At 22.3% G+C, this 27,945-nt stretch overlaps 1 protein-coding gene across 8 annotated transcripts; it reads right to left on the bottom strand.

Annotated features, from left to right (window-relative positions):
- Positions 1-41: 41 nt before the first annotated feature.
- On the bottom strand, positions 42-26,644 carry LOC129614634 (glutaminase liver isoform, mitochondrial). Of its 8 annotated transcripts, XM_055529358.1 has the most exons (12): positions 25,955-26,644; positions 19,531-19,610; positions 6,885-6,959; positions 6,163-6,192; positions 4,270-4,375; positions 4,035-4,174; positions 3,514-3,887; positions 3,321-3,442; positions 3,098-3,256; positions 2,947-3,010; positions 2,197-2,882; positions 42-1,540 (listed from the first exon to the last, which is right to left on the bottom strand). In XM_055529358.1, the coding sequence occupies exons 1-12, from the start codon at positions 26,135-26,137 to the stop codon at positions 1,421-1,423; spliced, it is 2,139 nt and encodes a 712-aa protein (XP_055385333.1). In that variant the 5' UTR covers positions 26,138-26,644; the 3' UTR covers positions 42-1,420. The 8 variants fall into 8 exon arrangements, with proteins under 8 accessions (XP_055385333.1, XP_055385334.1, XP_055385335.1 ...); XM_055529359.1 differs by lacking the exon at positions 6,163-6,192; XM_055529360.1 differs by lacking the exons at positions 19,531-19,610; positions 25,955-26,644 and adding an exon at positions 8,171-8,431.
- Positions 26,645-27,945: the final 1,301 nt, after the last annotated feature.

The raw sequence follows: 27,945 nt of genomic DNA, 5'->3' as shown, positions 1-27,945 counted from the left end.
TCTTTATTATCTTTTCACCACACATAAACTAATATATTATAAACAAAAAAAAAAATATATATATTTATGTATTTTATTATATAGTATAGAAAAAATATCAAATAATACATTGAGATTTTAATTAAAATATAAGAAATTAAAAATACCATTTATACAATAAATATGTATGATTATATATTTTTAAATATTGCTAAAGTTTCAACTCTTAATTATGTAATTCCTTGTTTTATTTAAATAATTATTTTATAAGTTTATATAATATCACTCAAAATACAACATTTACTATATTATAATGAGTAAATACTTAATATTAACAAAATGTAATATGAATTAAAATTTATATTATAATCAATTTTAATAATTATATGTGTATATAGTATTTTTACTATTTGGTAAAAATTTTTTAACAGCACAGCAGAGTTAATGGCAACAGCATATTTTTTATTCATATATAAATCATTATTTTTGTTTTTCAATATTATTTGTTAATTGACTTTTGTTTTTTTTATTATTTTTTATGCTTTTTAAAGATTAAGTTTTGTTTTAATCGATTTTCTAGAACATAATTTTAAATTTAACTAAAATTATTATTGTCATAAACTTATAAAATAATAAAAATTTGATTTATTTATTATACGTATGGTATTGATTTAGAATAACATGAAGATTATACATTATGACTGTGAACTATTTAAAGTCTCACTTTTTAAAATGGATTTTTTCAAATGCTATTAAAAGATATGTTGGTAATTTTAAAATTTGGTCAAATATGATATATGAATATCATTAAAGATTGTGATTGAATTTAGTTTTATAAATGCGTGTATTGAGAAGAAAAATTTGTAATATCGGATTTAGCTTAATATTTTTCATCCTAGATATATATTTGTCTTACACTATTTTCCTTTGATTATTTTTTTCTCTAATGAATATATCAATTAAACAGAAAAAAATAAATTTATCGATACTGTAATTAACTATAACAACAATATGTACGTATAATTAATTTTACCATTAATTTTATAAAATTTATATTTAAATTTTTTCAAACTTTATATTTTTCAATTTATTAACATTTTTTGTTTCTTAATTTTTAGAACTAAATATGTAATTATTGTCTCGTTTTAAGGAATTTACTTTTGTTATACAATTTGGAACAGTATAAAATTACAACGTGTACATAGAAATATTAATGTATGTACTTCTAAAATTTTTAAAACTTAAAAAATAATTATGAATTAAATTAATTTTGATAAGAATTTTTTCTTCTTTTATAAAATTAAAATGCACAGCATTAAAATATAATTCAAAATATAATTAAAAATGTAATCAATAATATTAATGAATATCTCTAAAAAGAAAAATACTTTCATTTTTTGAAAAAAAATTTCAAAATCTTATTTTTTAAATTAACAGATGACTATAAACCTGGTTTATTTCGTTCGTCTGTATCACCTGGAATAGGACTAGAAGTTGTGCTTCGATCATATTCGAAAGTAGATGTTGTACTGCCGGTTTCATCAGAAATCGATTTTACCTCCTAAAAATGTTGAAATTTTCAATACAAAAATTCTATTTTACATCTCGGGTCGATCTAATTTATCTTACCCTAATCTAGAGATGAAGATGAAGTTTTTTTTTAAGGAAGAAATAGGAAAAAATTATAAATTAGAATAATAGATTCGTGTAACTTTGTTGTTTTTGCATAAAAAAAAAAAATTGTTGTGAGAAATTATGTAAAATATAATCAAAATATGCAAATTTAAAGCCGATTTAAAGTTTAAATTAATTTTTATGTTAAACATTGAGCAGATTCAAAAAAATTACCAACAGGTTTATTGTGAACCGAGTCTTTATTACTTATTCTTGATAAGTAATTTCAAATGGTACATCAAAGTTTTATGTACAGTTTTTGAATTTGCTTGTTTGTTTTAAAGCGCTTTATTATTTTAGAGGTTACTTTGCAGAGTGTATAAAATTGTTAATTTAAAATAAAACGAAACTAAATTAAGCTTTAAAAAGTGTCTGTTTGTGCGTTAGATTAAACAAAAGAGAAAAATAGTGATGATAATGAAAGCGTACGATACAACTACTTCACCTTATCTACGAATTCTACGTAAACATATAATCTAAACACTGTTTTCTACGTAAAATTATTTAAACTGAGAATTCACATATAAATTAATTAAAAAATACCTCATTAGCTGTTAGGGTGTTTGAAACAACTTCTGATTTATTTGTATCATCAGTTGCACCAATTTCTGCATCATATTGTTTAATATATTCAACAATACGTGTGTGTCCGAATGTTTCAGCTTCATCCATTGGTGAATTACCCCAACGATCTTTACAGTTATGTGGTACATGACAAATTTCTAATAAAAATTTAACACAATCTAAGTGACCTTCAGAGGCAGCTAAATGTAATGCAGTACGTCCATCGTAATCAGCTAACGTTACATCCATTCCAGATAACTTATGTCGACGTAATGCAGTCACATCACCGCTAGCAGCAGAAAATAACAAATTTACAATTGATAAACCTTTTGTTTCATACCGATGCTTGCGGGGATCTTTTTTACCCGATACATGCTTTAGATTATCATAACGATGAAAATTGAAAACTTTAACAAGTTCTTCACAAAATTGTATTCCTCTACAACTGTTACCTAATTGATCTAAAGGTGGTGACCATATAAAAATACCCATAACATTCGGAACAACTACCATCATACCACCACAAACACCTGATTTGGCTGGTAAACCAACTTTAAAAGCGAATTGACCTGAATAATCATATGTACCACATGAATGCATTATTGATAAAACATCTCGAACAACATTTGGTTTTAAAATTTTTTCTTCGGTTATCGGACAAATTCCTATGTAAATAATTGAAAATTTTTAAATTTTATAATATTATTATATTGTTATATTTCAACAAACCTCCGTTAGCTAATGTTGCAGCTATAACAGACATTGTTTCACAAGTTGCTTCCATTGAACAACACTAAAAAATTTAATTTAGTTAAAATTTATTTTATAGAATTATCAACAAATTATAATTGATTTTTGTTGTATTTTATATTTTTCATACTTGGAAATAAAAATCTAATATTTCTTTCAAGTTTGCTTTTTCAGGATAACAATTATGTTCCCTCATATAAAAGCCAAGAGCATAATTTCTGTCAGCAGCTTCACGTTCTGATAAAAATACAGCATTATTAAAACCAACATATTCGCCACCAGCCATATTCTATATGAAATAATAAAAAAATAAAATACAATTTAAATTAAATTAAATTTTAAATATAATTTACTTTAAACCATTGTTGAGTGAAATCAAATTTTTCTGCTAAATTCATTTCTGGTTTAATTAAAGTTTGTAAAAGAGAACATGTTAATATTGCTCCAGCATTAATCATTGGATTATGGGGTTTCTCTAAAAAAAAGAATATTTAAAAGTTATATATGTATATATATTTAAAAATTTAATAAAATTTATAAACTTACTATTATAATCTAAAATCAATTCATTGAACATACGACCACTTGGTTCTTGTCCAACATATGAATGAACAACATCAGGTCCTAAATGTTCTAAAGCAATCGCATATGTTAATGGTTTACTGCAACTCTGTACAGTAAATGGTATATCAATGTCACCAATTGAATAACGTTGCCCGTCAATAGTACATATACTGACACCAAATAGTTCCGGATTAACTCTTGCCAATTGCGGTATATATGCTGCAACTTTACCTTCTGTATTATTTTTACATTTCCAATAGATATCTTCAATATCATGACAAAAACTTTGAAAATCTGGTATAACAAATTGATGACGGAATGCTCTTGCAACCAAAACTATATTTTTTGAGATTACTCTGTTATGTATATTAAAATAAAATATATTTTATTATTGGTTTTTTTCTTAAAATTTAAATTTACTACATTAAATAAAAAGGTTACAGAAAGAAGTGCTTGTAAAAATTTTCCAAAAGAGTCAAGATAAGAAACAAAATAAATCTTACGCTTTAAAGGTTTCGCGATTTAATTTTTGTGTTTCTGCAGAGCTTCCTTCATAATTTGATAATTTATGAACTTTTTTTAGATTTTCCATCATTTCTCGCATTCTTGGATCAGTTTTACGAATTCCGCATGCTTTTAAAGCCTACAATTAAATGAAGAAATAGTTAATTTTTATTAAATTTATTTATTTTTTATAGATTTTCCAGGAATTAAAATATTTTTACACGCATAACTTACTGCTAAAAATTTTCCCATTGGAATAACATCACCATTGGTTGTCTTATCACTTTTGAACATATCAAAGAGTAAATCTTCAGCATCTTTCTGTTCTTTTTCACGATGACTTCAGATATAAAATAGAATAAAAAAATTTTTTAAATTAAAAATTAAAATTTAATAAAAATAAAAACGAAATAGAATAAGTAACGTGCACAAAATTACAAAAGAACGTGCACTAAAAAAAACGAGAAAAAAAATAGAGTTGACCTTGTCAACTCTATGATACCCGTACGAATTTGTTATCCTATGTGCGAATAACTAATGTGCCATAACTAACTATGGGGCAGACTATGACTTTAAGTTGCCGTATTACCATATTAATTTATGCAAAATTTCAGTACTATGTGTTATTCAAAATACTGGTTGTGCCAAACTACTATTGATGTTGTATGGCAGCTACCAGAAAGAGCCAAGAAATTTTAGCGAATTTTATCAACACATCGGCCCTACTAATATATTCACTTGTGTGAAATCTCAATATCACAGCTTTAATAGTTTCTGAGATATAGCCAAATAACTTTTGAAGTTGTATGGCAGGTACCAGAAGGAGCCAAGTAATTTCAACGACTTTTATGTGACACATTGGCCCTACCAATATATTCGTTTGTGTGAAATTTCAATACCATAGCTTTAATAGTTTCTGAAATATAGCCAAATAATTTTGGAAGTTGTATGGCAGGTACCAGAAGGAGCCAAGTAATTTCAACGACTTTTATGTGACATATTGGCCCTACTAATATATTCGTTTGTATGAAATTTCAATACCATAACTTTTATAGTTTCTGAGATATAGCCAAAATAATTTTGAAGTTGTATGGCAGCTACCCGAACCGGTACCCCGATCATGTCCAATTTAAATAGAGTTCTGGCACTTACTACAATAAATCATTTGTGAAAATTTGGTGTACTTAGCTCAATTAGTTTTTGAGTTATCGTTCGGACGGACGGACGGACGGACGGACGGACGGACGGACGGACGGACGGACGGACGGACGGACAGACAAAGCTAAATCAACTCAGAATTTGACGCTGATTAAAAACATACACTTGAGTCTATATCTAACACCGTTATTTCTTAGCGTTACAAACGGTAAGGCAAATTTAGTATACCCTTCGAACATACGTTCGTACGGGTATAAAAATAACGTGATGTCTACTGACGTGAATCTATCAACTAAATTCTACAGTACTACAATGTGTTTTCAACTACTTCTACGTAACAACTACATAACACAATTTTTTTTATTAGAAACTGTGGTGAAAAATAATTGGACAAGACATGATTTAATCAATTTTTTATTTTTACTACACAAATTAAATTTATTAAATAATTTTGAATTTCATTAAATAGTGACAATAACTTACAGCCGATTTTTTATTTATAATTTTGACTAAAGTGTAATACGAGTATGCAGTTTCAAATGAGTGCTTAGCAAATAAATAAATATTTCGAATATTGTGATCGAATATTATTTTTATATAATTAAAAATTAAAATTTTATTTCAATGAAATCTAATTAAAATATATACTCATTATATAAAAGTAAATTGAGGAATACTGATTATATAACAGATTAAATTTATTAAATTATAAAATTAAAATCAAAATGGAATTATTCTTATTATTTTAAATTCAAAAATAAAATTAAAATTTATACATTTTAATTAATGTATAATGAAAATGAATAGCAAATATAATAAATTTATATAGTTTACTATAAAACAGAATATAAATAGAGTTTTAATATACGTAAAATAATTAAATAAAAATTTACAAAACATATTGTTATATAAGCACAGTTTAAAAAATAATGTATATAGAAAGAGAGAGAGCTATCAATTATTACTCACGGCCTCACTGAATAAAATCGTTTATGATAGCTGTAATTAAAATTATTGAAAAATATAATTTTCTATTAATTTCTTTTATAAATCCTTTGGTTTTTGCAAATAAATAATTTTAAATATTTTAATTTTTAAATATTAGACACAAGAAAATTTAATTTCATTTAAAAATTTTAATTATTATTTACTTATATATAAATTTTAATTTCAACTCTATGAGGAGGGTATTTTACATAATAATTATGAAAAAATTTTTAAATAAATAAATGGGTATATTTTAAATATTTTTTTAATAAATTAATGGGACCAGGAAAAGCCATTGTAATTTCTTAAATTTTGTGCAAAAATTTATTAAGACAAATTTGAATATTTAGAAATTTAATCAATATTTGCAGAAGAAAATTTTATAGCATGCACATTATTTCAATTATTTATTAGCATTTTACAATCTGGATAATTGTAGTAATTATACTAAATACTTAAAAGGTCAGGTAATTTTGTTTCATATAGTTGGTTAGTTTTTGCGTAGGTACATTTGAAAATAAATAAGTAAATATATAAAGTGCAAAGTTTTAGTAAAATATACAATATTTCTAATTATTTAGTCTGTTAAATTTACATATTTATACTTTAATATGATTATAGGGACAAAATTACAATAAAATATTAATTGATGTAATTTTTAAATAAAGCTACGTATATTTATAATAGAATATAGAATTTATTACAGGAATACGTTTACATATTCTCCACTTCGACCATCAATAGTTTCAATAATTAATCTTTCATCACGATTATGTTCTCTATAAAAATTTAATTTAAAATAAAATTTTAAATTTATATAAAAATTTAATATATATATATATAAGTTAGTTATAAAATTATAAATTATAAGTGTAAATATTTCGAACACTTGCTATGTTACTAGCTATGCAGTCATCAAAAAATTTAAAATTTTTTACATGACTGTAAAATTTTTTTTACTTATTATTATAAATTATTTTGTAACTCATTAATCATCAGTAATCAACAGATTACAAAATTTATATTTTGAAATTTTGACTTATTTTGATTTCATTTATAATTATTAATTTCTTATGCATATGTACTCAAAATTCATATCATTTTAGCTAAGAAATAGCTATTGCTATTTGTATAATAATATTGCATAATTTTAGGTTATCACAAATATTTTGGTGTGAAAGAATTAATTTTATTTAATTTTTTCTATAATCGGGCGAAAAACATAAATATTTAACACGTGATATGAATACTACTCATTATAGTTTGCTAAAAATAAAGTATATCATCAATTAAACTGATATACTATTATACGAAATTATAGTATGCTTTACTCTCCAATATGTATATATATTTAAAATTTTCGTAATCGTAAAAATACCATAAATAAAATTCTCATTCATGTTCTAAATTTTATATGCCAACACGGTGGAGTTAGATTCAAATATTAATTTCAATAACTAAGTCTTTTCATTTAATTTAATAATTATGAAAATATTTATAATTAAGTATAAAAGAACAAAATTTAAATTTTTTTTTAAATAATTTGTGTTTGGAAATGTTTGGAATATATTTACATAGTAATTCAGTCTAGATATGTATATATCGTAACAAAATAATTTATATCGTAAAAATTAAAAAAAAAAATGTATTGCGCACATGATTCATTTGTACGTAATGATGTTTTTCTTTATAATTATAATTTTAATCACTTACGATAAACATATTTTTTTACGATATTAGCAATTTGCTAATATCGTAAAAAAAATAATCTCAATTATTTTAATAAATTCGAATTAGAATTCGAATTAAATTCGAATTTCGCATTAAATACATTTTAATTTTTGTTTTTCCTCTTAATTTTTTGGTGGAAAATCCTATTTTTCATATAATATCAAAAAAATTCTAAGAAATTGTATATAATTGGAGCGGGGTAGTAGGAAAAGACCACAATTAATTAAATTTAAATTACTTAAAAAATATTTTATAATACCTAATAAATTTTGCAATAATTCGAACCAAAGCTTCTTTTTGTTTTGCTGATATTCCATCAAGAACACCGGTATCATTTTGAAAAGGTTTTTCTGCTTCTGGAATATCCTCTTTTAAGGGTATATCATTTTCAATATCATTTTTATTAAAATAATTATAATTAATATCTTTTAATTCTCCATCACTACTCAATAAATCACTTGTATTTTCTAATTCAAATTTTTCCATTTTTAAATTTTTTTGTTTTGGTTGTTTTCTTGATAATAATTTATAAAATTCAATAAAATTAAAAATTTTTTGTAAATATTTTTTTTTTTTGCTAAATTTTAAAAATATATGTATTTTTTTTTCAAATAATTATTTGGTATTTTATTTGGTTAATTTGTTCTTAATATTAATTAGTCTTTAATTAACTTTCATCTAATTATGTAGATTTATTTCCGATATAATTATATTTTATATAATCGATTCAAATAACTAATTAAAATTTTTTATTAATTACAATTAGGAAATTTAATCAATTTTAAAATTTTATTTCAAAAATTATAATTTTTTATTTTTTTCTTTTTTGATTAGCTAAGTTAATTTTTTTTTATAAAATATTTTTAGTTATTAACTTCCAAAATCAAGAGTAAGAGTGAATTCGAGTTGATAGAAATTTTTCTTTTTATAGCAAATTTATTTATTGTGTATATCAAATCAAGAAAAGAATCACACTTTGAAAATAATAAGAATAATAACAACAAACAAAAAACATAACAATTTGTATTTTTTCATATCAAAGCTAATTTGTTAAATAAATTTTTTTTTTTGATTTAAAATAATAAAAAAATATATATATGTAGACTTATAAAATAATAAGAAAAATAATAAAGAGCTAGATTGATTTATTTTTTTTCTTGTTGGTATTAGAATATGTACAAGAAATATTCACACAAAATGTATAGATTTTATATTTATTTACAAGTATATGTATGCATATATAAATATAAATATATTATACAATTTTGTATATTAATAATTACAGTTTTTTTTAATATAATTCTTATATTTCAATGTTCTGCGTATATTACATGATTTTCAATCATATTTAATATTCTATACAACATTATTTTGTGAAAACACTAAAATTTCTCTCACAACAACTAAATTTCTCTTTTATAATTACTGTACTGCTATTCTCGCAGGATTACTGTTCTGATTTTAAATTACCATCATATACGAGACAAAATTCATTTCAAATGAATTGTAACCTAATTGATATTACGATAGTACATTGTATTATAATCGAAATGATGATGATGATGATGATGGTGATAGCAGATAAAATTATTTCTCGAACATCATAGAAAATATTGAAATTTTTTTATGAAATAAAACTAATTTAAAGTTTATTATATTTATTAAATCTTTTTGTATTTAAATTTTCAATTTTGTCGCTTATGCTAATTTCTCAAAAATAATTCAATTTTTGAATTGTACAACATGAATTTGTTGTGTTTTATAAGAAAATCTATAAAATTTTATTCTACGAAACAAATCTTTTTGATAGATCATGTGTGCAGAGAGTTTACTGTGTATAATATAACAAAAAAATTATCAATTATTTTAAATCAAATTTTATATCAATTTTGAAGTGATGAAATTTTTTTTTTTTTATTTCTATTTAAACATTTAATTTTAATAAATATTATCACCCTTCATATATAAATATGTATAACAATATGTCACTTTTAATTGTATTTGTATATAAAATATTACAAAAATATAATTTTTATTATATTTTCAGATTTTAATTTAATTATGTTATTTAATATGTTTTTTTATAGTTGTTATTGAATAGTGTTTTTAATCTGTTGCATATTGCAGTAATAGTTTTGTGTTGAAACATATGTGTTAAGTTTCATGATTATTTTCAGTTGCATGAATGTATTTTAATTAGTATTTCAATTAATATTTAATTATTCAATATTTTTAAACAATAAAATAGTTTGCTGTTAAAAATTTTCGAATACAATATAATTATCATATATTAATTTAACATTTAATATAAAAGTATAATAGAAAGTTCAAAGGAATTTTGGAAACAAGAACCAGATAACACTAGCAGTATCTTAATTCTTTATTATAGGAGAAATTAACATGATTGTAAAAGTATTAGAATTTTTTAATTTTCATTTAAATATTAAAATATTAATTAAAAACAATTTTTAATTGGCATATCTCACTTATAAATGCTAATTTTAAATTTTCTTCTACAATAATTTGTTATATTATTGTTGTTAATGCGAATAAATTATGTTAATATACCCTATAAATTAATATAATATATGAATATTCTTATATTTATATATAATATACCTGTATTAACCTAAAAGTCCTTTACTTAATAATTATGAAATAAGAGTATTTACATTAGTTTGCTGTTAAAATAAAATTATTTGAAATTTATGAATTTGAGCTGCTGTTATGATGAATTTAAAATTTATTATTTATATGTATACCATATATTATACATATATCATGTGATCATATTATTTTTGGAATAAATAAGCATTTCTCTTTCGATTAAGAATAATAAAAATAAAAATTGAATTGAAAAGTTTAATAAAATTAAATTAAATTATGATTTTAAATTGATTGTCAAACCGAATATCTACATATGTTTATGAAATTGAGACATTAAAATTTTATTTTAACAATTGTAAAAATATTTTTGATTTCGGAATCAATTAAATTTTTTTGTTTTGATATGAAAAATATGTGACATCATTGGCTTCCATATTAAGTTTTCACTTCAAAAATTAAGATTTTTTTTGTAATAATTTGATAATTTTATAATTTATAATAATGTTGTTAATATCAACTCTTAATATTGTGAATATTATGCACACAACAGTATTAAATTACATTATAAAATCTCTTAATATAAAGCTTAAAATAAAAATCGAAGTTTATAGCATGCGAGAATTTCATATAACAGAAATTGCATAAAATACGGCGCAAAGAGATACAACCGTGTAATATGAATAAATTTTAAACATGAACAGAATTGTAATACAAAAAATTTTAATTTCTTGAATTTTAATTAAATTATTAGTAAATTTTATAAACTAATATATATTGTCGAAAATTTTATTATTAATTAATAATTATTAGCGAAAAATTAATTGAAATTATTAAATTGTTCAAAATAAATATGCAACATGATCTTTGCAATATTATCACACTATGTACAGTATACATAATCATATTTTTGTTCATTCCATATTAAATATTATTAAAATGAGAATTTGGTACTCGTATCTATGGCGTCTAATATTATATACAAATAAATTATTTTATTGTCATAAATTAATTGTTTATTGAAATGTTATGTACAATATAATGTTAAAAATGATGTCGGAACTCTTTCTTTATTATAACATTAAATTAATTATAATTGAATATATAGGTATATATATATTTCAGTTGAAAATCAAATTGATATTGCAACAAATATAAAAAAAAATATTCAATTTATTTGCATAAATATGACAATATTCGTATAGTTTAGTAAATAGAAAGTATAAATGCATAAAAATAATATTTATGTATAAACAATTTATTTGTTTGCTATTGAGAAACTATTAAATAATATTAATTGTAATTTAATTTTGATTTCAATAATATTTTTGTTTGCCCTTTTTCTTTGTAATATACATATATATAATTGGAGAATAATATTGTAAAAATTACGAAATGAAGTATCATGCTAATTAATTAATAATGCCAATAATATCGTATGAAATAGAGAAAAAAATTATTTATTAAAATTCATTTAAATCCGATACAATTAAAAATTTTGTAAATTTATTAAATAAATATAAAAATTACATCGTATATATTTTTACAACATGTGAAATTACATAATTAAAATAGTGTATAAGAGGAAATAAAAATGAATAAGGATAAAATGATGATGTCATAATTATGTAAATCAAGATGAGTTCAAAGGTTATTTTTATATTTAGATTGAATTTGTATTTTATTTAAAGTTGTACTCGTAGCAATTGCTCTTATTTGTTGATAAGTATATCTATTATTTTGTTGTGAGAGAAGAAATCGATTCTAAGTAAGATCAAAAATCGAAAATTAGTTGAATGAATCGAAAATTTACATGTTGTTCTGAGAAGACACAAAAATTTTCAAATTTATTTTGAATATTTACTTTTTTAATAAATTATATACATTATTTAAAATTTATATACTGTTATACACAATTTATGTACATAATATATTGGATAATAAAATGGTAATTTTTCTAATTAATCTTAAAAGTAATTAAAATATTTGAAAACAATTACTGAAAATGAAAATCGTTCTAAGAATTTTTTAAAAATTAGAGTATAACAGTTTTAATTCTTCTTTATTTGTATAAGAAAATAATTTCATGTGGATAATAATTATAAAGGCTTGTATAGATCACTAATTTTGGGCAAATTTCTTTGAATTGCAATTATTAATTATAAATTTTGTAAATAAATAATCAATTTCTTTTTAAAATTTACATTTTAATTGTAATGACAGAAGATCGTATAATTGTTTTTTTTTCTTGATAAATTCGATGAATTTCTAAAAGTATTAAATTTAATTTACATACAATTATTTGATATACAATAATAATTAAGATTATTTTTGTACTAAAAATTTTTTTTTTTAGCATTTATTCATTTTATTTTTTTTTTTTTATTTTTTTTCTCTAAAAGTGACCCGGTCAATTAACGCTTAAAATATAAAATAATATTTATTTTTCAAAAGTTATTTTTTATAATATTTATAAATAATATTATCATAAATTTTTTTTTTATTATTTTTTTCTAGTATCCTATAGGTGTCATATAGATATATTGGAACTCATTTTGTCATCAGAGAAATAATTGTAGCTACACATAATTATATTTATGATAATAAATTATTTATTGAAAATATACATATATATATATATATAGGTATATTTTCAATAAATATATATATATATATATATATATATATATAGGTACATATACATATTTGTTTATTATATCGTTAATGGTATATATAAATAGGGAGGCAGGAATTCATTATTATTAATATAAAAATAAAATATGAAGGGTTGCTGGTAGATTCGGTACAAATACGAATACATAATTAAGATTGCATCGTAAATTATTTTTGTAACATGCCATAAAATTAAATTCACAAAATATTTAAATTTTAATTAATATACCGCCGGTTAAAAAGTAGAAAGCACTAAGTGCATTTTTTGAGAATTCGGATTTCATAGATGAATCAAATCAGAATAATATAATCTTTGTTGTGGCAAAAAATCATGCAAATCCAGAATGTAGTTTATAAATCCAGAAATTAAAGAGACCAATACCATTGCACTAATTGATTAGTTTTACAATTTTACGATTTCTTCAAATTGAATTTACTCAAAACACAGTTTCTTGACTTAATGCTTTCTGCTTTTTAACTGACGATACATAATTATTATGTAGAAAAAATTAAAATTAATTTATATAGAAAGAAAATATTAAATTTTTAATTTAGAATTAAAAAGAATTTTGAAATTTTTATACTCTGTAAACAATTATTTATTTCAAAAATTATCTTTAATTTTATAATAAATTAAAATTCGAAATAAATTAATTATTGAGAATATTGGCTTTTAAAATAAATATAAATTGAAGATTAAATATAGGATTTAAATTGTTTGAATAATTTAAAGGAGTTTGCAATTCCTATTGTTCGAAATTATTCGGAATTTAATTTTCAATATGATGCACTAAATTAACTAATTAAGAATGACTGACTTGTTTTGACCATATTAAATATTGCAGAGTGCTTAAATTTTTCATTCCACCATTTTATCATTTATTATATAGTATAACAAATTAAGTTTTGGTCACATATAGTTTTCTTGGAATTTTTGTCTAAACTAATAATTGAATATTGAATATTTTCTTTATTTATTTTATAATAAAAGAATTTTTTTTCATTATTACGCAGTAAAATGGTCTTTGGGTCAAGAAAACTACTCATATTATAGTGTGTGTGTGTATATAACAATTTTCTATAATAATCGTGTAATATTCACAAAATAAATAATTTATTTTAATAATAATAACATTTATTTTCTCTTTTTTTTTCTAGATCTGATTTGACGTCAATACTTTACAAAATTTTGAAAAAGATTATGATAATATGTAAATATAGAGCGTAATCACTGATCAGGGTTATTAAATATAAAAAAAACTAAAGAAATTTTCGAAATTTTCGAAAATGTTCGTTGCTAACCTGTTGAATTTGTTTTTATTTTTGTGCCTCTTTCTAAATTTTACGCTGTTCTTGAAAATTTCTATTCTCTTTTTGTATAATGGTTTATTGAACTTTATAAGAAAAAAAAAATATTTTAATTAATATTTATTTTAGAATAATTTTTCGAAAAATACAAATATTTAATAGTTTGTGTACGATGCAAATATTGTATGCCAGTTTTGTAAAAATTATTTTTGAATTATATTGTAAGTAAATATTGTTTTTTTTTCTTAATATCTAACTGAATAATTCTAGATATTTACGAGTATCATTTATTTAATTTGATGCAAAAAACTGTTATATATATATATATATATGTATTCATATATTATAATAATATAACTTTCACACGTTTATGTAAATCGTGTATGCTAAAATTCTAATTTGAGGTATGTAGGCAACAATAATGTAGAAAAATTACAAAATATTATTTATTTTTATTGAAAACTGTTATACATATTATTATATACACAATAATAGTATCGGGTTATGAAGTGTGGGTAAAATCGTATGTTAAAATTTTGACAATTAATTTTTTTTTTTATATAATAATATTAGTGTATAATAGTATAAAAAAGTGGAAAAATATTGACTTAAACTCAACAGTAAAATTTTATTTTTCTCTTTATATTTTTTTCATATTTTACGTTTCAAATATATTTTTATTGTTATTTATTTTTTTTTTGTTATATAGAAAATTATATATAGAATTTACTTTTTAAATTATCATTTTTTTTGTTATATTATGATTATTAATAATAAATTTTGAAATCGGCAACTATATTTTAATTATAGACAACAATTAATAAATTTTTTTGATTTTCAAGTTCAAAAAAGGTTATGGAGATTTTTTGTCGAAGTTGAGGGGGAGAAGTGAAATGTGTGTGTGTGTGTGTTGGTTGGTATTATCTAGTAAAATATTTTTGTTTTTAATAGTTTTATTGACACATTTTGATTGAAATCAGTTATGGTTGCACGTCATTATTTTACTTACATGCATAATTTTTATAATAATGGCGATAAGTCGTCATTTATATTGAATTTACGTGACAATTTTTCATTTACGTGTCAAATTTTTTTTATTTATGTGTCAATCAAAGATTTATATAATAAAAACGTTTCATAAATTGAATTTGAAAAAATCAAAAGCATATAATATTGTAAAAAAATAGTTCTGTAATTAGTGGCCGCAAATTTAAAATTTTTGAAAATGCTTGAAAGAAATTTGCAAGTAATTTCTACTTAAATCGTTGGGGTCAATCACTGCCATCTCTCTATCTTTGCATATAATTGAATGTAAATGTTAGGTACGACTTTTTTACTCTGTATTTCGGCCGAAATATTAGTATAATTATACATTTTTAGTATTTTTCCAAAATTACAATTGATATCAGTTAATCTTTATAAATTATAGAGATTGCGAGGGGATATATTTGAAATCTCGTTTCGACTAAAATAATTTAGAGGCATCATTTCGAATGATTTTTCTATTTTAAAATTGCAAACTGAATCAATTTGAATTTGACAACTGAATTGAATCACATGGGAATTTTCAAAAATTAAAAACGAATAAAAAACAATCTGATGTGGTCACCATATAACCGACCGCAATGTGTATTGTCTAGTTAAGTGAAAGTATAACAGAATATTATAAAAATGTCTGTTAAATACTTCTTTCCAATTTTTAGGACATTAGTAAGCTTATAGTTAACATACCTAGAAAAATGTAAATTTGGCTCTTAGTAGAGTTTCACTTTGTGCTATCCAAATTCACTGAAATGCTCGCCAGTTAGTAACAACCAGAACTCAAATATTAAATTTTAAGAAATTCCATCGATTCGTTCTGTAGATATGGTGAAAAATGTAAAAAAATGTAGGCCGACAGACCGACAGACCGACAGGTTGCTAAAAATACTTTATTTACACTTTCCTACTATGGAGAAGTACGTTCCCACCGAAAACTCGATACGCAAAATTTGTTGCCATCACATAACCGACCTATTGTTTACACAATACGGTCGGTAATTAAATAGGAATAGTCAACTTATATAATAATAGATTGTTGTAATTTACACGAAGCCTAAATTTTTGTTCGGATTTTAATGTCTCAAAAATTCGGATCTGAGAATCTTAATAGGTTAATTTCATATGATGATTGCATAAAATTTTATATGTTTTTAATTAATAAAATCTCTTAAGGATTATTATTGTTCCATGTTAAATATTCCAATCTCAGTTATGTAATTTTTCAAAAATGCAATCATATACATTTCATCAAAATTGTGTTATACGATAGGTAATTTTTCAAATCATTTTAAAAATTTCATCATTTTGCTAAATAAAATAATATATTTGATGATATATTTTCGCTCTAGACCGTATAATTATAGCATTTAATTGTGTTAACAACACAAAAAAAAAGATGATGAAATTCTTTTCAATTTTGTTATCATGATCTTTGTTTTTTTTTTTAAGGTGAGACTTATACGTTGACCACTCATATTCTTGAATGTATAACACTCTTGTATGGTTCTTGCGACACAGAATTATAGAAAATTTTATTAAAAATTTGCAAATATTGAAAATATCGTAAAATTACTATACTACAAGTTTAAGACATTAAATTTTTTAATTATTATAAATATGAGAAATTGTAGAATAATTTTTTTTTTAAAAATAGTATAAGAAAATATTTAAAATTTCTAATTGCATCTCATTATATAGTTAATTTAATTTAATTTTCAAATATTTTTAATTTTAACTAAGTAGTAAATTAACTATACAAAATAATAGTAGTAATACAATTTGGGAAGAAAAAATTATCACGGGATTATTAAAATTTGAAAAGAGAAAAAAATTAAAACGTGATTATTTGATTATTAATTTAAAAAAGAAAAAATTAGCAACTTTTCAGAGAAGTTAAGAATTTTTTTTTTTTTTTGATATGAAATAAAGAATAAAGCATTAATTTACAACATTTGAATTTCATAGATAATTTACGATAAAAATTTTTTTTTTATAAAAATATTTAAGGTGTTAATTAATTTATTTTTGCAAGTAATGTTAATCTTTATTCAATATATTTAAGAGTCAGGCTTTGTTTTAAAAGAAAAATAGTTAATGATTTTATCATGTGTTTTTTCATATTTTCCATTTAATTATAAAATTTTAATTAAAAATATTGTGAGTGATAATTAAGAGATGACCTATAAAAGGATCGAGAATAAATATATAAAATAAGAAAATTATTTTAAATAATATTAATAGAATTTTGAACTTTTCGAAAATACAATGACTCTGTTATTATAGATTTTAAAAGGTCATTGAGAATTAAAAAATTATAGAGGATAAAATAAATTTAGTTCATTTAAATTTATTTTCGTGCATTGTTAATTAAAAATATCAGATATTTTAAGCTAAATTAATGAAACTATAGTGTCATGTTACTCAACGTGGGCCACAGCGCATCTTGAAGCAAAATTGCAAACGACTCCATAGTTGAGTACATGCAACTAAATCATTATAACAATATCATTAATACTTATCGTATGATTACTAGAGAAAGCCTAGGAAGTATCTTCCTTCTACAATGAAGCAACTGTGTGCTATACCAATTCGTTTCAAAGCTTACAAAAATTTTACTCTTTATTATGTTCTTCTTCTTTTGACCTACAACTCTGGATGGTTTTTTGCCTCCATGATATATTCCTTCCACATTTCTCTATCTGTTGTTTTTCTCTTTGTAAGTTACAATACCAATATTGGTTATATCGTATTCAACATCATTAAGCCACCCCTTTTTAGGTCTATCTCGTCTTCTTGCTTGGTCGGATTTATATTTGCAATACATTCTTCGGTTTTCTATCATATTCCATTCGCATTATATGGCCCAGCTACTTTAACCTTTGCGATTTAATACACCTTACAATATCTGCATTGTTTATTATTTCGTTTAACTCATGATTACTTCTAATAACATAGGTTCCATAGGTTTTCGATTTATAAATATTTCGCAGAATTTTTCTTTTAAATATGGTATGTACACTTTATTATGTAAAAAATTGGCTTATTATCATCAGAAAATATCTTACTATATAAAACTTCTCAATGAGATTCATAAAAAAATTTTTTATGCTGAATTTTTTTTTTTTTGTAAAATTTTTATAATTTTATGAAAATTTTAGCTAAAAAGCCTTTTATTTAAAGGGGGAGGCTATCCAAGCAAATGAACTGTTCTTTGAGGCCACGAGCTATAAAACGGTTAGAACCACTGCTATAGCAATTTTTCTTTTTATTCACAGATAAGCAAGTTTTTTTAAAGCTCAAATTTTTCCTCTACATGGAACTGCTTCATGTTCACCCTAATTAAGAGCTTAAGACTGTTTATATAATACAGAACATTAATGATTTGAAAATTTCATGAAATTTTAGTGTAAACTAAATCACATTGTGTGATTTTATACGCTCTTCACAATTGAATAAACCTACCATATACATAGTGCAAAATATTTTTTAAATTGTGATTACATAATATGCGTAACTATACATTCTGCTTAAGCAATCTGTATAAATTCAACACAAAAACATTCAAATATAGAATAATGGCCTTGGTAAAAAGGATAACAGAAAAGAAAAAACAAAAATCAATATTTTAACATTAAACCACATATTAAGTATGAAACACATTTACACTCATTTATACACCCATATATTTATCTATTCTGCTGTACATTGTATTCTTCCTAACTAAATATAAAATTGGATTATACAGAGTACATAAGTGTATAATAAATAAATATAAATATAGTGTATAGTATATAAATGCTTATTTGAATTAATTCTTGTGTATTGTACAACACTTAAAATATACAGAGAGTACTCTTAAGTCAAAACAATGCTTGAGATTAACAGTGAGTGGGATATTTTAGTTTTTAAACGGTATTTAATTTTTTTTATCTGCGATTTTTTGTTTTTTTTAAATTGATTATTTAAAAATGTTGTAAAATTATTTTATCTTACCCAGGACTTCCGCCACTTTTAACTTGTCGAGCGATTCCAGAGAGTGCATTCTTAAAATTTTTAAGTGTCTCTGCATAATTCTGAAAAGAAAGAGAGCAAAAATGAATGTAAAAGTTTAATTGAAGTGTGAATTTATTTTAAATGGTTTATTAAATTAATTAATTGTAGCATATTTGAGGCAAAGTTTTAAAAAATACCAAAGAATTGTGCTATATAGTGCAAAATTGCATATATTTGGGATGAGAAGGAGTAATTGAGTCAGATGAAGTAAATAATTACGTTTATACAGGATGTCTGAAAAGTTGTCGTACTTTTGGAAATACTAATTTTTCTTGTTTAAATTTTGGTTTCAATTTGGTTTCATTATTTGTATTCGTCGTGCAATTTTACCTCAAGTGACCTGCTAACTGTGTCTTTATTTTTTGTTAGCCTAGAAATGAATCGCGATAACAAGCGTATTACTATTATAGAATTACACAGGATAGGTATGAAGACAGTTGAGATTGTAAGGAGGACTGGTTACCAAAAAATGACTATCTATGATGCAGTAAAATGTTACCAGAAGTTGGGCAGCACGTCGGAGCGTCCTCATAGCGGCCGTCCTGTCACTTAAAATTAAAATTTTAATTAAAATTTTTGCAAACTTTTTAGTAATCAAATTATTTGATTTTTATTCATTTTTATAAATGGTTAATATCTTAAACTTCGAAAATTTATACTGTCTGCGCAGACAAAATTGATTTGGCAGACAGATTTGCCAATTTTAAACTGTACCTTTATCCGAATTGCATGTATCTATAAACTATTATAAATATTAAGGTATTATACGAGAGAAGTCATTGTTTTCTACGTTAGGCGAATTTAAAAATTATTTTTGTAATTTTATGACACATTAAGTCTTTACAACTACTCGTAATGGCAATTTAAAAATTTCTGCATTTTTTCCCTTCTATGTCTGCAAATTGCAAATTCAATTTTCTCAAAAATATGCTAGATCGTATAGTAAAAATTCGAAAGTAAACACACACGACTTAATGAAACCTTTTAAATCTTTTTATTTTTATATCCATTATAGTCTAATAACATAGAATATTACGCTAGACTAATAATATAATTTGCATGCTATTGGTATTCTTTAGTAATAAGGTGTTATACTATTTATTCTTATGATATTAAAACACAACTATATAAAGCACAGCCACATTTTTAATAAATAGACGATAATCGTATGTGTTACTCTTTTTAAATATAAAAAACTAAATAAAACTTGTAAGGGTTGAGATTTGTTTTGTTGTATTCTATATTGCTATATTTTATTTCACTATGCTTTACATTTCAATGTCATAGATTACTGTACAGAATAGCTTATGTCATTGAGTTTTAATGGATTAAAATATGACCTGTAAATAAAATGACATAATTATGTTGAAAATTTAATACCGTAAAAATCCGAATTAAACTAAAACTAAATCTGTAATTTATTTAATAAATTTTAAATTATTTGGTAAATTGTTCAAGTTTTAAGTTTTAAATTGAGTTTGACCATATGGTGAAAATATTAAAATTTTATTTTATGAATAAAAATGTGTTAATTATTCTATGGTGAAATTCAATATTTTTCTTAAATTTACAAATTTTTACTAGCTATATATAAATTCGAGTAAGTAGGTAAAGTCATACATTTAATTGAGTCATAATAACGTAATTCAAAAAGGTATTCATTCTAAAGTTCATTAAATTTTATACGTACAATAAAATTTTTTTATTATCTTAAGCCGGCAGGTAATTAAGACAAAATATACACTGCTCGAGAATATTTGTATAAATCACTAAGTTGACAATGAATTAATTAATTTTTACTCTAATTTTTTGTCTAGGTCAAAAAAATACAACAACAATTCTTATTTCTTTTTTTGTAGAAATTATCACCCGGCGAAATTTTATTAAATCAATGTTTCTCTTCATCGACGGCGTGATAATAAATTAAAAATTATGTTTTTTTTTTAAATATATTTTTACGTATATATATATATGTATGTATGTGTATAATATAATATTTTTGGTTGTTTTTTTCTCAAATATTTTATTATGACAATTACTTCATGTACAAATTATTATATGGAACAGCAATATAATTTATGTTGCCTAGCCCACAACAGAAAAAAAACAAAAATTCAAAGTATACAATTAATTTAATTCTGATAAGAAGTGTGGGGAATTTATACGCATATATTATTAAAGAGAAAAATCCGACTTATGACATAAGTGGTGTAATGAAACAGTTTTTTTTTTTTTTGTTTGTATAGTGTTAATTTTGTGTTATCAAAAATTTTAAGTTTTTTTTTTTCATTTACCAACGCGTTCATTGGTGCGAGACAAAGAATAATAACACGGTTAAATAGTAAATATTATGTAATTACATAACAGTAAATATTATGTAAAGGAAGTAACAAGTCTGGATATTTTGTAATAATTTACATATTTCAGTGTAAAATCCAATATTACTAGTTAGAATAAGAAAATTTTAATAAAACTTTTTATTTGATTTATTGTGATTTTTCGTGATTAATTTTAAATTTGATTATTAAAATTTACGTTAATTAAGAATAAACTTTAAACTATTTTTTCTAAAATGTTCCATTTGATTTACATTGGCTTTGAAATTACTAAAATCCTGTATATAATTTTCGCTATTTATTTTGTTATTAAATGCGTTAATTTATTGTGAAACGAATTTGTCTCCAATTTAATGAAATCTTTAATAAAATCTTTTAAAATGAAGGTTTTCGATTCTGGACTAAATTTTTGAAAATCTATTGGACCACTATTGAAAATTGACTTATGAATTTAATAGTTGAAGCTAAGCAATGCAACAACATTGTTTAGTTAATTAAAATCAAAAGTTTGTACCCCTATAAATATGCAATAATATTATGTGCGTTAAAGCATCGTATTGTTTTAGGCATAAAAATTGTATTGAATGAAAAATATTAGAATAAAAACGTAAATTAAAATATTACAAATATTTTATTTCGCTAGATTCGGTAGATTCCAAGGGAACTGAGTGAGGCAAGAGGACATATCCTCCAATTTATCACGACTTATTGTAGACTTCTCATGCTTCCGCTTATAATACCCCTGCTATCAGTAGAAAACTGGAGATATCCTGAAGGCAATTGGACTACATTTTCTGAACGCTCAGAAAACTCTGCCCAAGATAATTGCGTTGCCGGGGACAGCCTCAACAAATTTTTGAAAAAAAAAAATGTTTCGGTAATCGCAAAGGTTATCAATTTTAAATAAGATCAAACCTTTTTAAGATCAAAATTATAAAATTATAATTTTCTTATGCTAATTATGGAAAACAAAATATTTTCAAAATTTTCAAGTTATTAACCAATACGATCACATGTTTATTTCTATTTTTGTTTTTATTATTTTGTAATTTTCATGAAAAAACATCATCTATTTTGGGGGCTCGTATCAAGATTTTTTTTTTTTTTTTAATGTTTGATGATTTACAAAAATAAAATTTTTTTATTACTTTGTTATTATAATTTTAGAATTTTTTAATTTTGATAAAAATCATATTAAAATTTCTGAGAGGCATCTGACCGTATTTTTCATTTTTTTTTTTTATCACATATTTGTTTTCCTTGTTCTTTATTATTTATTTAAGAATTTCTGACGTGAAATTTACGCTTTTTTTTTTATTTACTCATAAATTTTATTTTTATAAAATAAGAATATTAATCTACATACAAATAAATATGTGTACGTTTATATTATAAAATAGTGTCTGAAATGTTAAAGTGTTGTGAACAGTGTGTATTTGAATGTTAATGTCAATGTTAAAATGAATTTCCGCAGGATTTTAAAAGTTAAATCATAAAATTATGTAATTTTTGTATGAAATTTATTTCGAAATTTTAACCCTTGTATTGTTGTGTACGGGTAGGAAAATAAGTAAGTATTGAACAGGAATTCAACAAGCATAATGCAAAATTATTCTGGAAAATTTTCATTAATATTATACCGTGGTTGTGACGTAATTTTAAAGAAAAATTACCTATATCGTAAATGCACATTTTAATTGAATTACATTTTAGTTTGAATTTATAAAGGAATTTCATTTTAAATTGCATGAGGAACTGAAATTAAAATTAATTTTTAGAAAATTTTAAGAGTCAATGTTATAAATTTAAAAAAAAAATTAATAAATTTTCCCAAATCTGATCGTCTATCTCTCTATTTACTCGGCAAGTGAGAAGAAACTGAGCAAAATATCATATGAATTTGTATAATGTAATTTTCGAGTGAGAAGAATTATTTAGTATTGCGTATCTCGTTTTCCTCTAAAATGCATGCAAAATTTATTCACTTTGTTTTTGAAAGTGATACGTTCAGTTGATAATTTGAGAAAAAATGCAAAAATCTAATTGAAAAGATGAGCAATCTTATTTTAGAAAAAATTAAATATCCATTAAAAAATACTGAGAATTCTGATTTGAGAGTGAATAAAAAAGTGAGTAAAAAAGAGTGAGATACACGATTATAGGCTGTTCAATATATTCCTTCCAAAATTTCTATTGTAATCGTGAAATATAACTAAATATGGAGGAAAGGGAATATGGAGATTAAATTTTGTAGAGTGATTAAATTTTGTTGAGATTAAATTCTAGAAAATTTTAATTTTAATAAAATGAACAGCGAAAAAAATTTATTGTATTTAGAAAATTAATGTTGTTTGTATGACGGTAAAACTTTTTACATATATATGATATATATATATGTATCTTAATGTTGTAATGCACTCTTGGAAAAATACACGTCTCTTGCAATTGGGAGTATGATCAAAAGTTAAATTCATAATTTTATTATTCAAAATTAAATATTTAAAATTTATCCAAAAAATTTTGAAACTAAAAATTTTTTTAAAAATTTTTTAAAATATTTAAAATTAAAATAAATACTTTTATAATAATTATTTTCCTTTTAACATTTCAAAAATAAATTTATTTTTAAATTAAATCAATTAGTATATATATATATATATATATATATATATATATATATGAACGTACTTTAAAATGTTGTTTTGCCAAACTTAGTTTAACAAAAACAAAAAATTAATTATAAGTAATTAAGTATATTTTTAAAATTTAATACAAAATCTATATATGTACATATACATATTTAAATTCCTACGCATAAACAACGTATATAAATACATACTTATTGTTAAACATAAATTTTGGCATTTCATCAATAATAATTTTTTTTCTTTTCATTTTGCAAAGAATAAGAAAAGTATAATAAAAATATAAATATTTATAATAAAAAAAAAATTTCATTATCAGGTGGTTCTAATATTGTATATACTTACATATATATACATATGTGTGTCGGTAGTAGATTTTAACAAAATATATATATATATGTATATATAAAATTCTACAATATTTATTGAAAAATTTCAAGGATTTTATTTTAAATGAAAACAAAAAAAAAATTATATTATTAGCAAAAAAAAAAAATTGCAATTTATATAGTTGTTATACAATACAAATACATAATTAATAAATTATATTTAATAATATAATATATTTGAATGAAAAATTTTATATACACCCAGTCCTAGAAATACGACATCTTCTAATAATACGAAATTTCGAATTATACGACAAGATATTACAGACCTCATTGACATTAAGACGTCTTAATGACATTACATTAAGTCATTATAAGACGTCTTAATTTATGAAGATCTAATTGATATTTAAGAAAACAAAAATGTTGATAATAATAGTTCTAATCAGATAAATCAGATATTAATAATGAAAGAAAAAATGGCTCAAAAACAATTGAATTTTCGAAATTAATAAAATTATATTAGAAAAATTTTAATAGAGCTGTAGAAAATTTTGAAAAATATTATTCAATTTCCAAAAGATGTAATTTTATTTGCGAAAATATTCATTAATAGTGTCAAAATATAAAGAAATGTACAATTATGAGTTACAGCAAAACAAGTTGAAGCGCACAAAAAAAAAATTAATAAATTCTTTTTATTCTCCTGAAATTTGTATAGATTTTAAGTGAATCGAGTATGGGGTAGGAGAATCCACCGAGACACTGTAACCATTTCTGACTTATTGTAGCCTTTCTCCTGACATTAGTCATAGAAGTTATAAAAATACGAATCAAAGTGACATATTTACATAATAACAATTCAATTCAATTCTATTTTATTTATTTTTGTTAAAATTGGATTATAAAATTTGATTATAATAACATAATAATTAAAAAATAAATTTTCTAATTAAATACAATTCAATTTACGGCATAAAATCTTAAAATTAAAAAATGTCGTATTTTGAGGACTTAGGTGTAATTATTATTTTATATTATTTTGTATACATACCACATTTCGTGCATTATTAGATGAATGTGATGTTGTTATTGTTGAATTTTGTTGAGAATTTTCTTTAATTTCTGTATTACTATTTGTACTTGTTGAAAAATAATTTGTTGTTGGCAGGATAAATCGATTGACAATAATTGATTTTGATTTAAATAGAATTGATTTTGATTTAATTAATGCCATAATTTACAGCTCTGATTTCTTTAATATTAATATATTTTTATAATTATATAATTTTTTCCTCCTCTTTTTTATATAGCCTGTATTTTAACTGTTATATACATATACATACGTATCATTTAATGTAAATTTTCAACTTTGACATTTATAATGACATCGGACCAAAAAATTTAATTTATTCTCGTAAATTTTTGAATTAAAATTTCACTTTTAAATTTTTATTATTTTTGAAAATAAAATTATGTATAAGTGATGCAGGAAATTTCAGTGATGTGTTGTAGTTGAAATCCTTTTTCTGACAATTTTCTTTATTTCAAAATCAAAAGTGATAATAGGAGCGGCAATTAATGGAAACTTCTTTTAGAAGTTATACACATGATTAATCAATTTTCGTGTAGAAAAAAACAAACTATCGATTGGAAATTTTAATTTTTCACATAGAATTACAAATTATATAAGATTCTTATGAAAATTCTTTTAATTTTTAAAATGCACTCTTGAATTTCACAAAAATTCTTGTAATTTTGAATAATTAATAAAAATTTAAAATTTTATTTTTTAATAGGAATTAAAAAAACAAATTAATTACACTAACACTCTTGTATATTTTATTTAAATAATAAATATTAAAGACAAATAAAAAAACAAAAACAGAAAAATTCTTTTTTTTTGTATATTTGATTTTCGGAAAAGCGTATTTCAGGTGACAAATTTCGAGAAAGACTAGACACTAGACGAATTCAAGTAAAACAAAAAAAAGTTTCCAATTTTTTTTTTTATTTTCTATTTAGTTCAGGAAAACTTTTTCTAAAGCTATTTTATAAGATATTGAGGTGAATGATAAAAATTGTTATACGTACGTACGTATTAAATGTGTGATATACATAAATGTAGATAATGATTAGGGTACATAGTAGTACAGTAAAATAACGAGTATTCCATAAGAAAAAGCTTTCCGATTTGTACTTTATTTCTTTAAATTCTTGCACTTAGAGTTCAAAGTGCTTTTACATTTTTTGATTTCTTGCTTTCTTTTTTTTTTCAGTATGGATAATAAAGTCTTCTTGCTAATGTGCACTTACAATTCATATTATATTTTAGTTCATGGTCCAAACATTAAAATTTTGATGAATCAATAATAAATACTGATTTAATAAGATTTGAGTTACTTTTTTGAATTAATGCTCCTTGTCTTATTACCACGCAAGTTTAATAACCTTTGTGCGTAAAGAGTCAATCAGATCGAATTTGCAAATCTCTATGCACAAATCGAAAAAAAAATTTCCCATACCTACAATAGTTATTTTTTAATTTTAATGTTATTGAATAAAATTTGAAATAAATTTTTGGCTGTAAGCATAATTTTCAAAACTTTTTTAGTCAAACTGTTTTGGAATTGCATACTCATTTTCCTCAAATAAAGAGCTTTTAAAATTTTAATTAAAAAAAAAAAATATTTATACATATGGATTTTATAACGGTATCTGCGCAATGACATTGTTTATTATATGAAAATAATTTGTTGAAGCAACGGTATGACATTTTACCACGAGGTAATGTTGATTTATTAGCTTTATGATAAGAGATAATTTCTTGAAATAAGTATTTGCCACATGAATTGCTGTATATTGTATGCTGTATGTTAATTCGTATTTATTCAGATTTATAACAGCATGTGTGTTTACATAAGGCTAAAAATTTTAATTTTTATAAAAATTTTAATAAAAAAATTAAAATTACCTTAATGCTACGAACACTAACAGGACATCTATTGCAATTTTACTGAAGTAAACAATAAAAACATATTAAAA

This window comes from Condylostylus longicornis, unplaced genomic scaffold (genome assembly GCF_029603195.1).
Source record: "Condylostylus longicornis isolate FDR11 unplaced genomic scaffold, ASM2960319v2 ptg000114l, whole genome shotgun sequence".
In the NCBI taxonomy this organism is placed as follows: domain Eukaryota; kingdom Metazoa; phylum Arthropoda; class Insecta; order Diptera; family Dolichopodidae; genus Condylostylus; species Condylostylus longicornis.
This window is presented reverse-complemented; position numbering and strand designations above follow the sequence as displayed.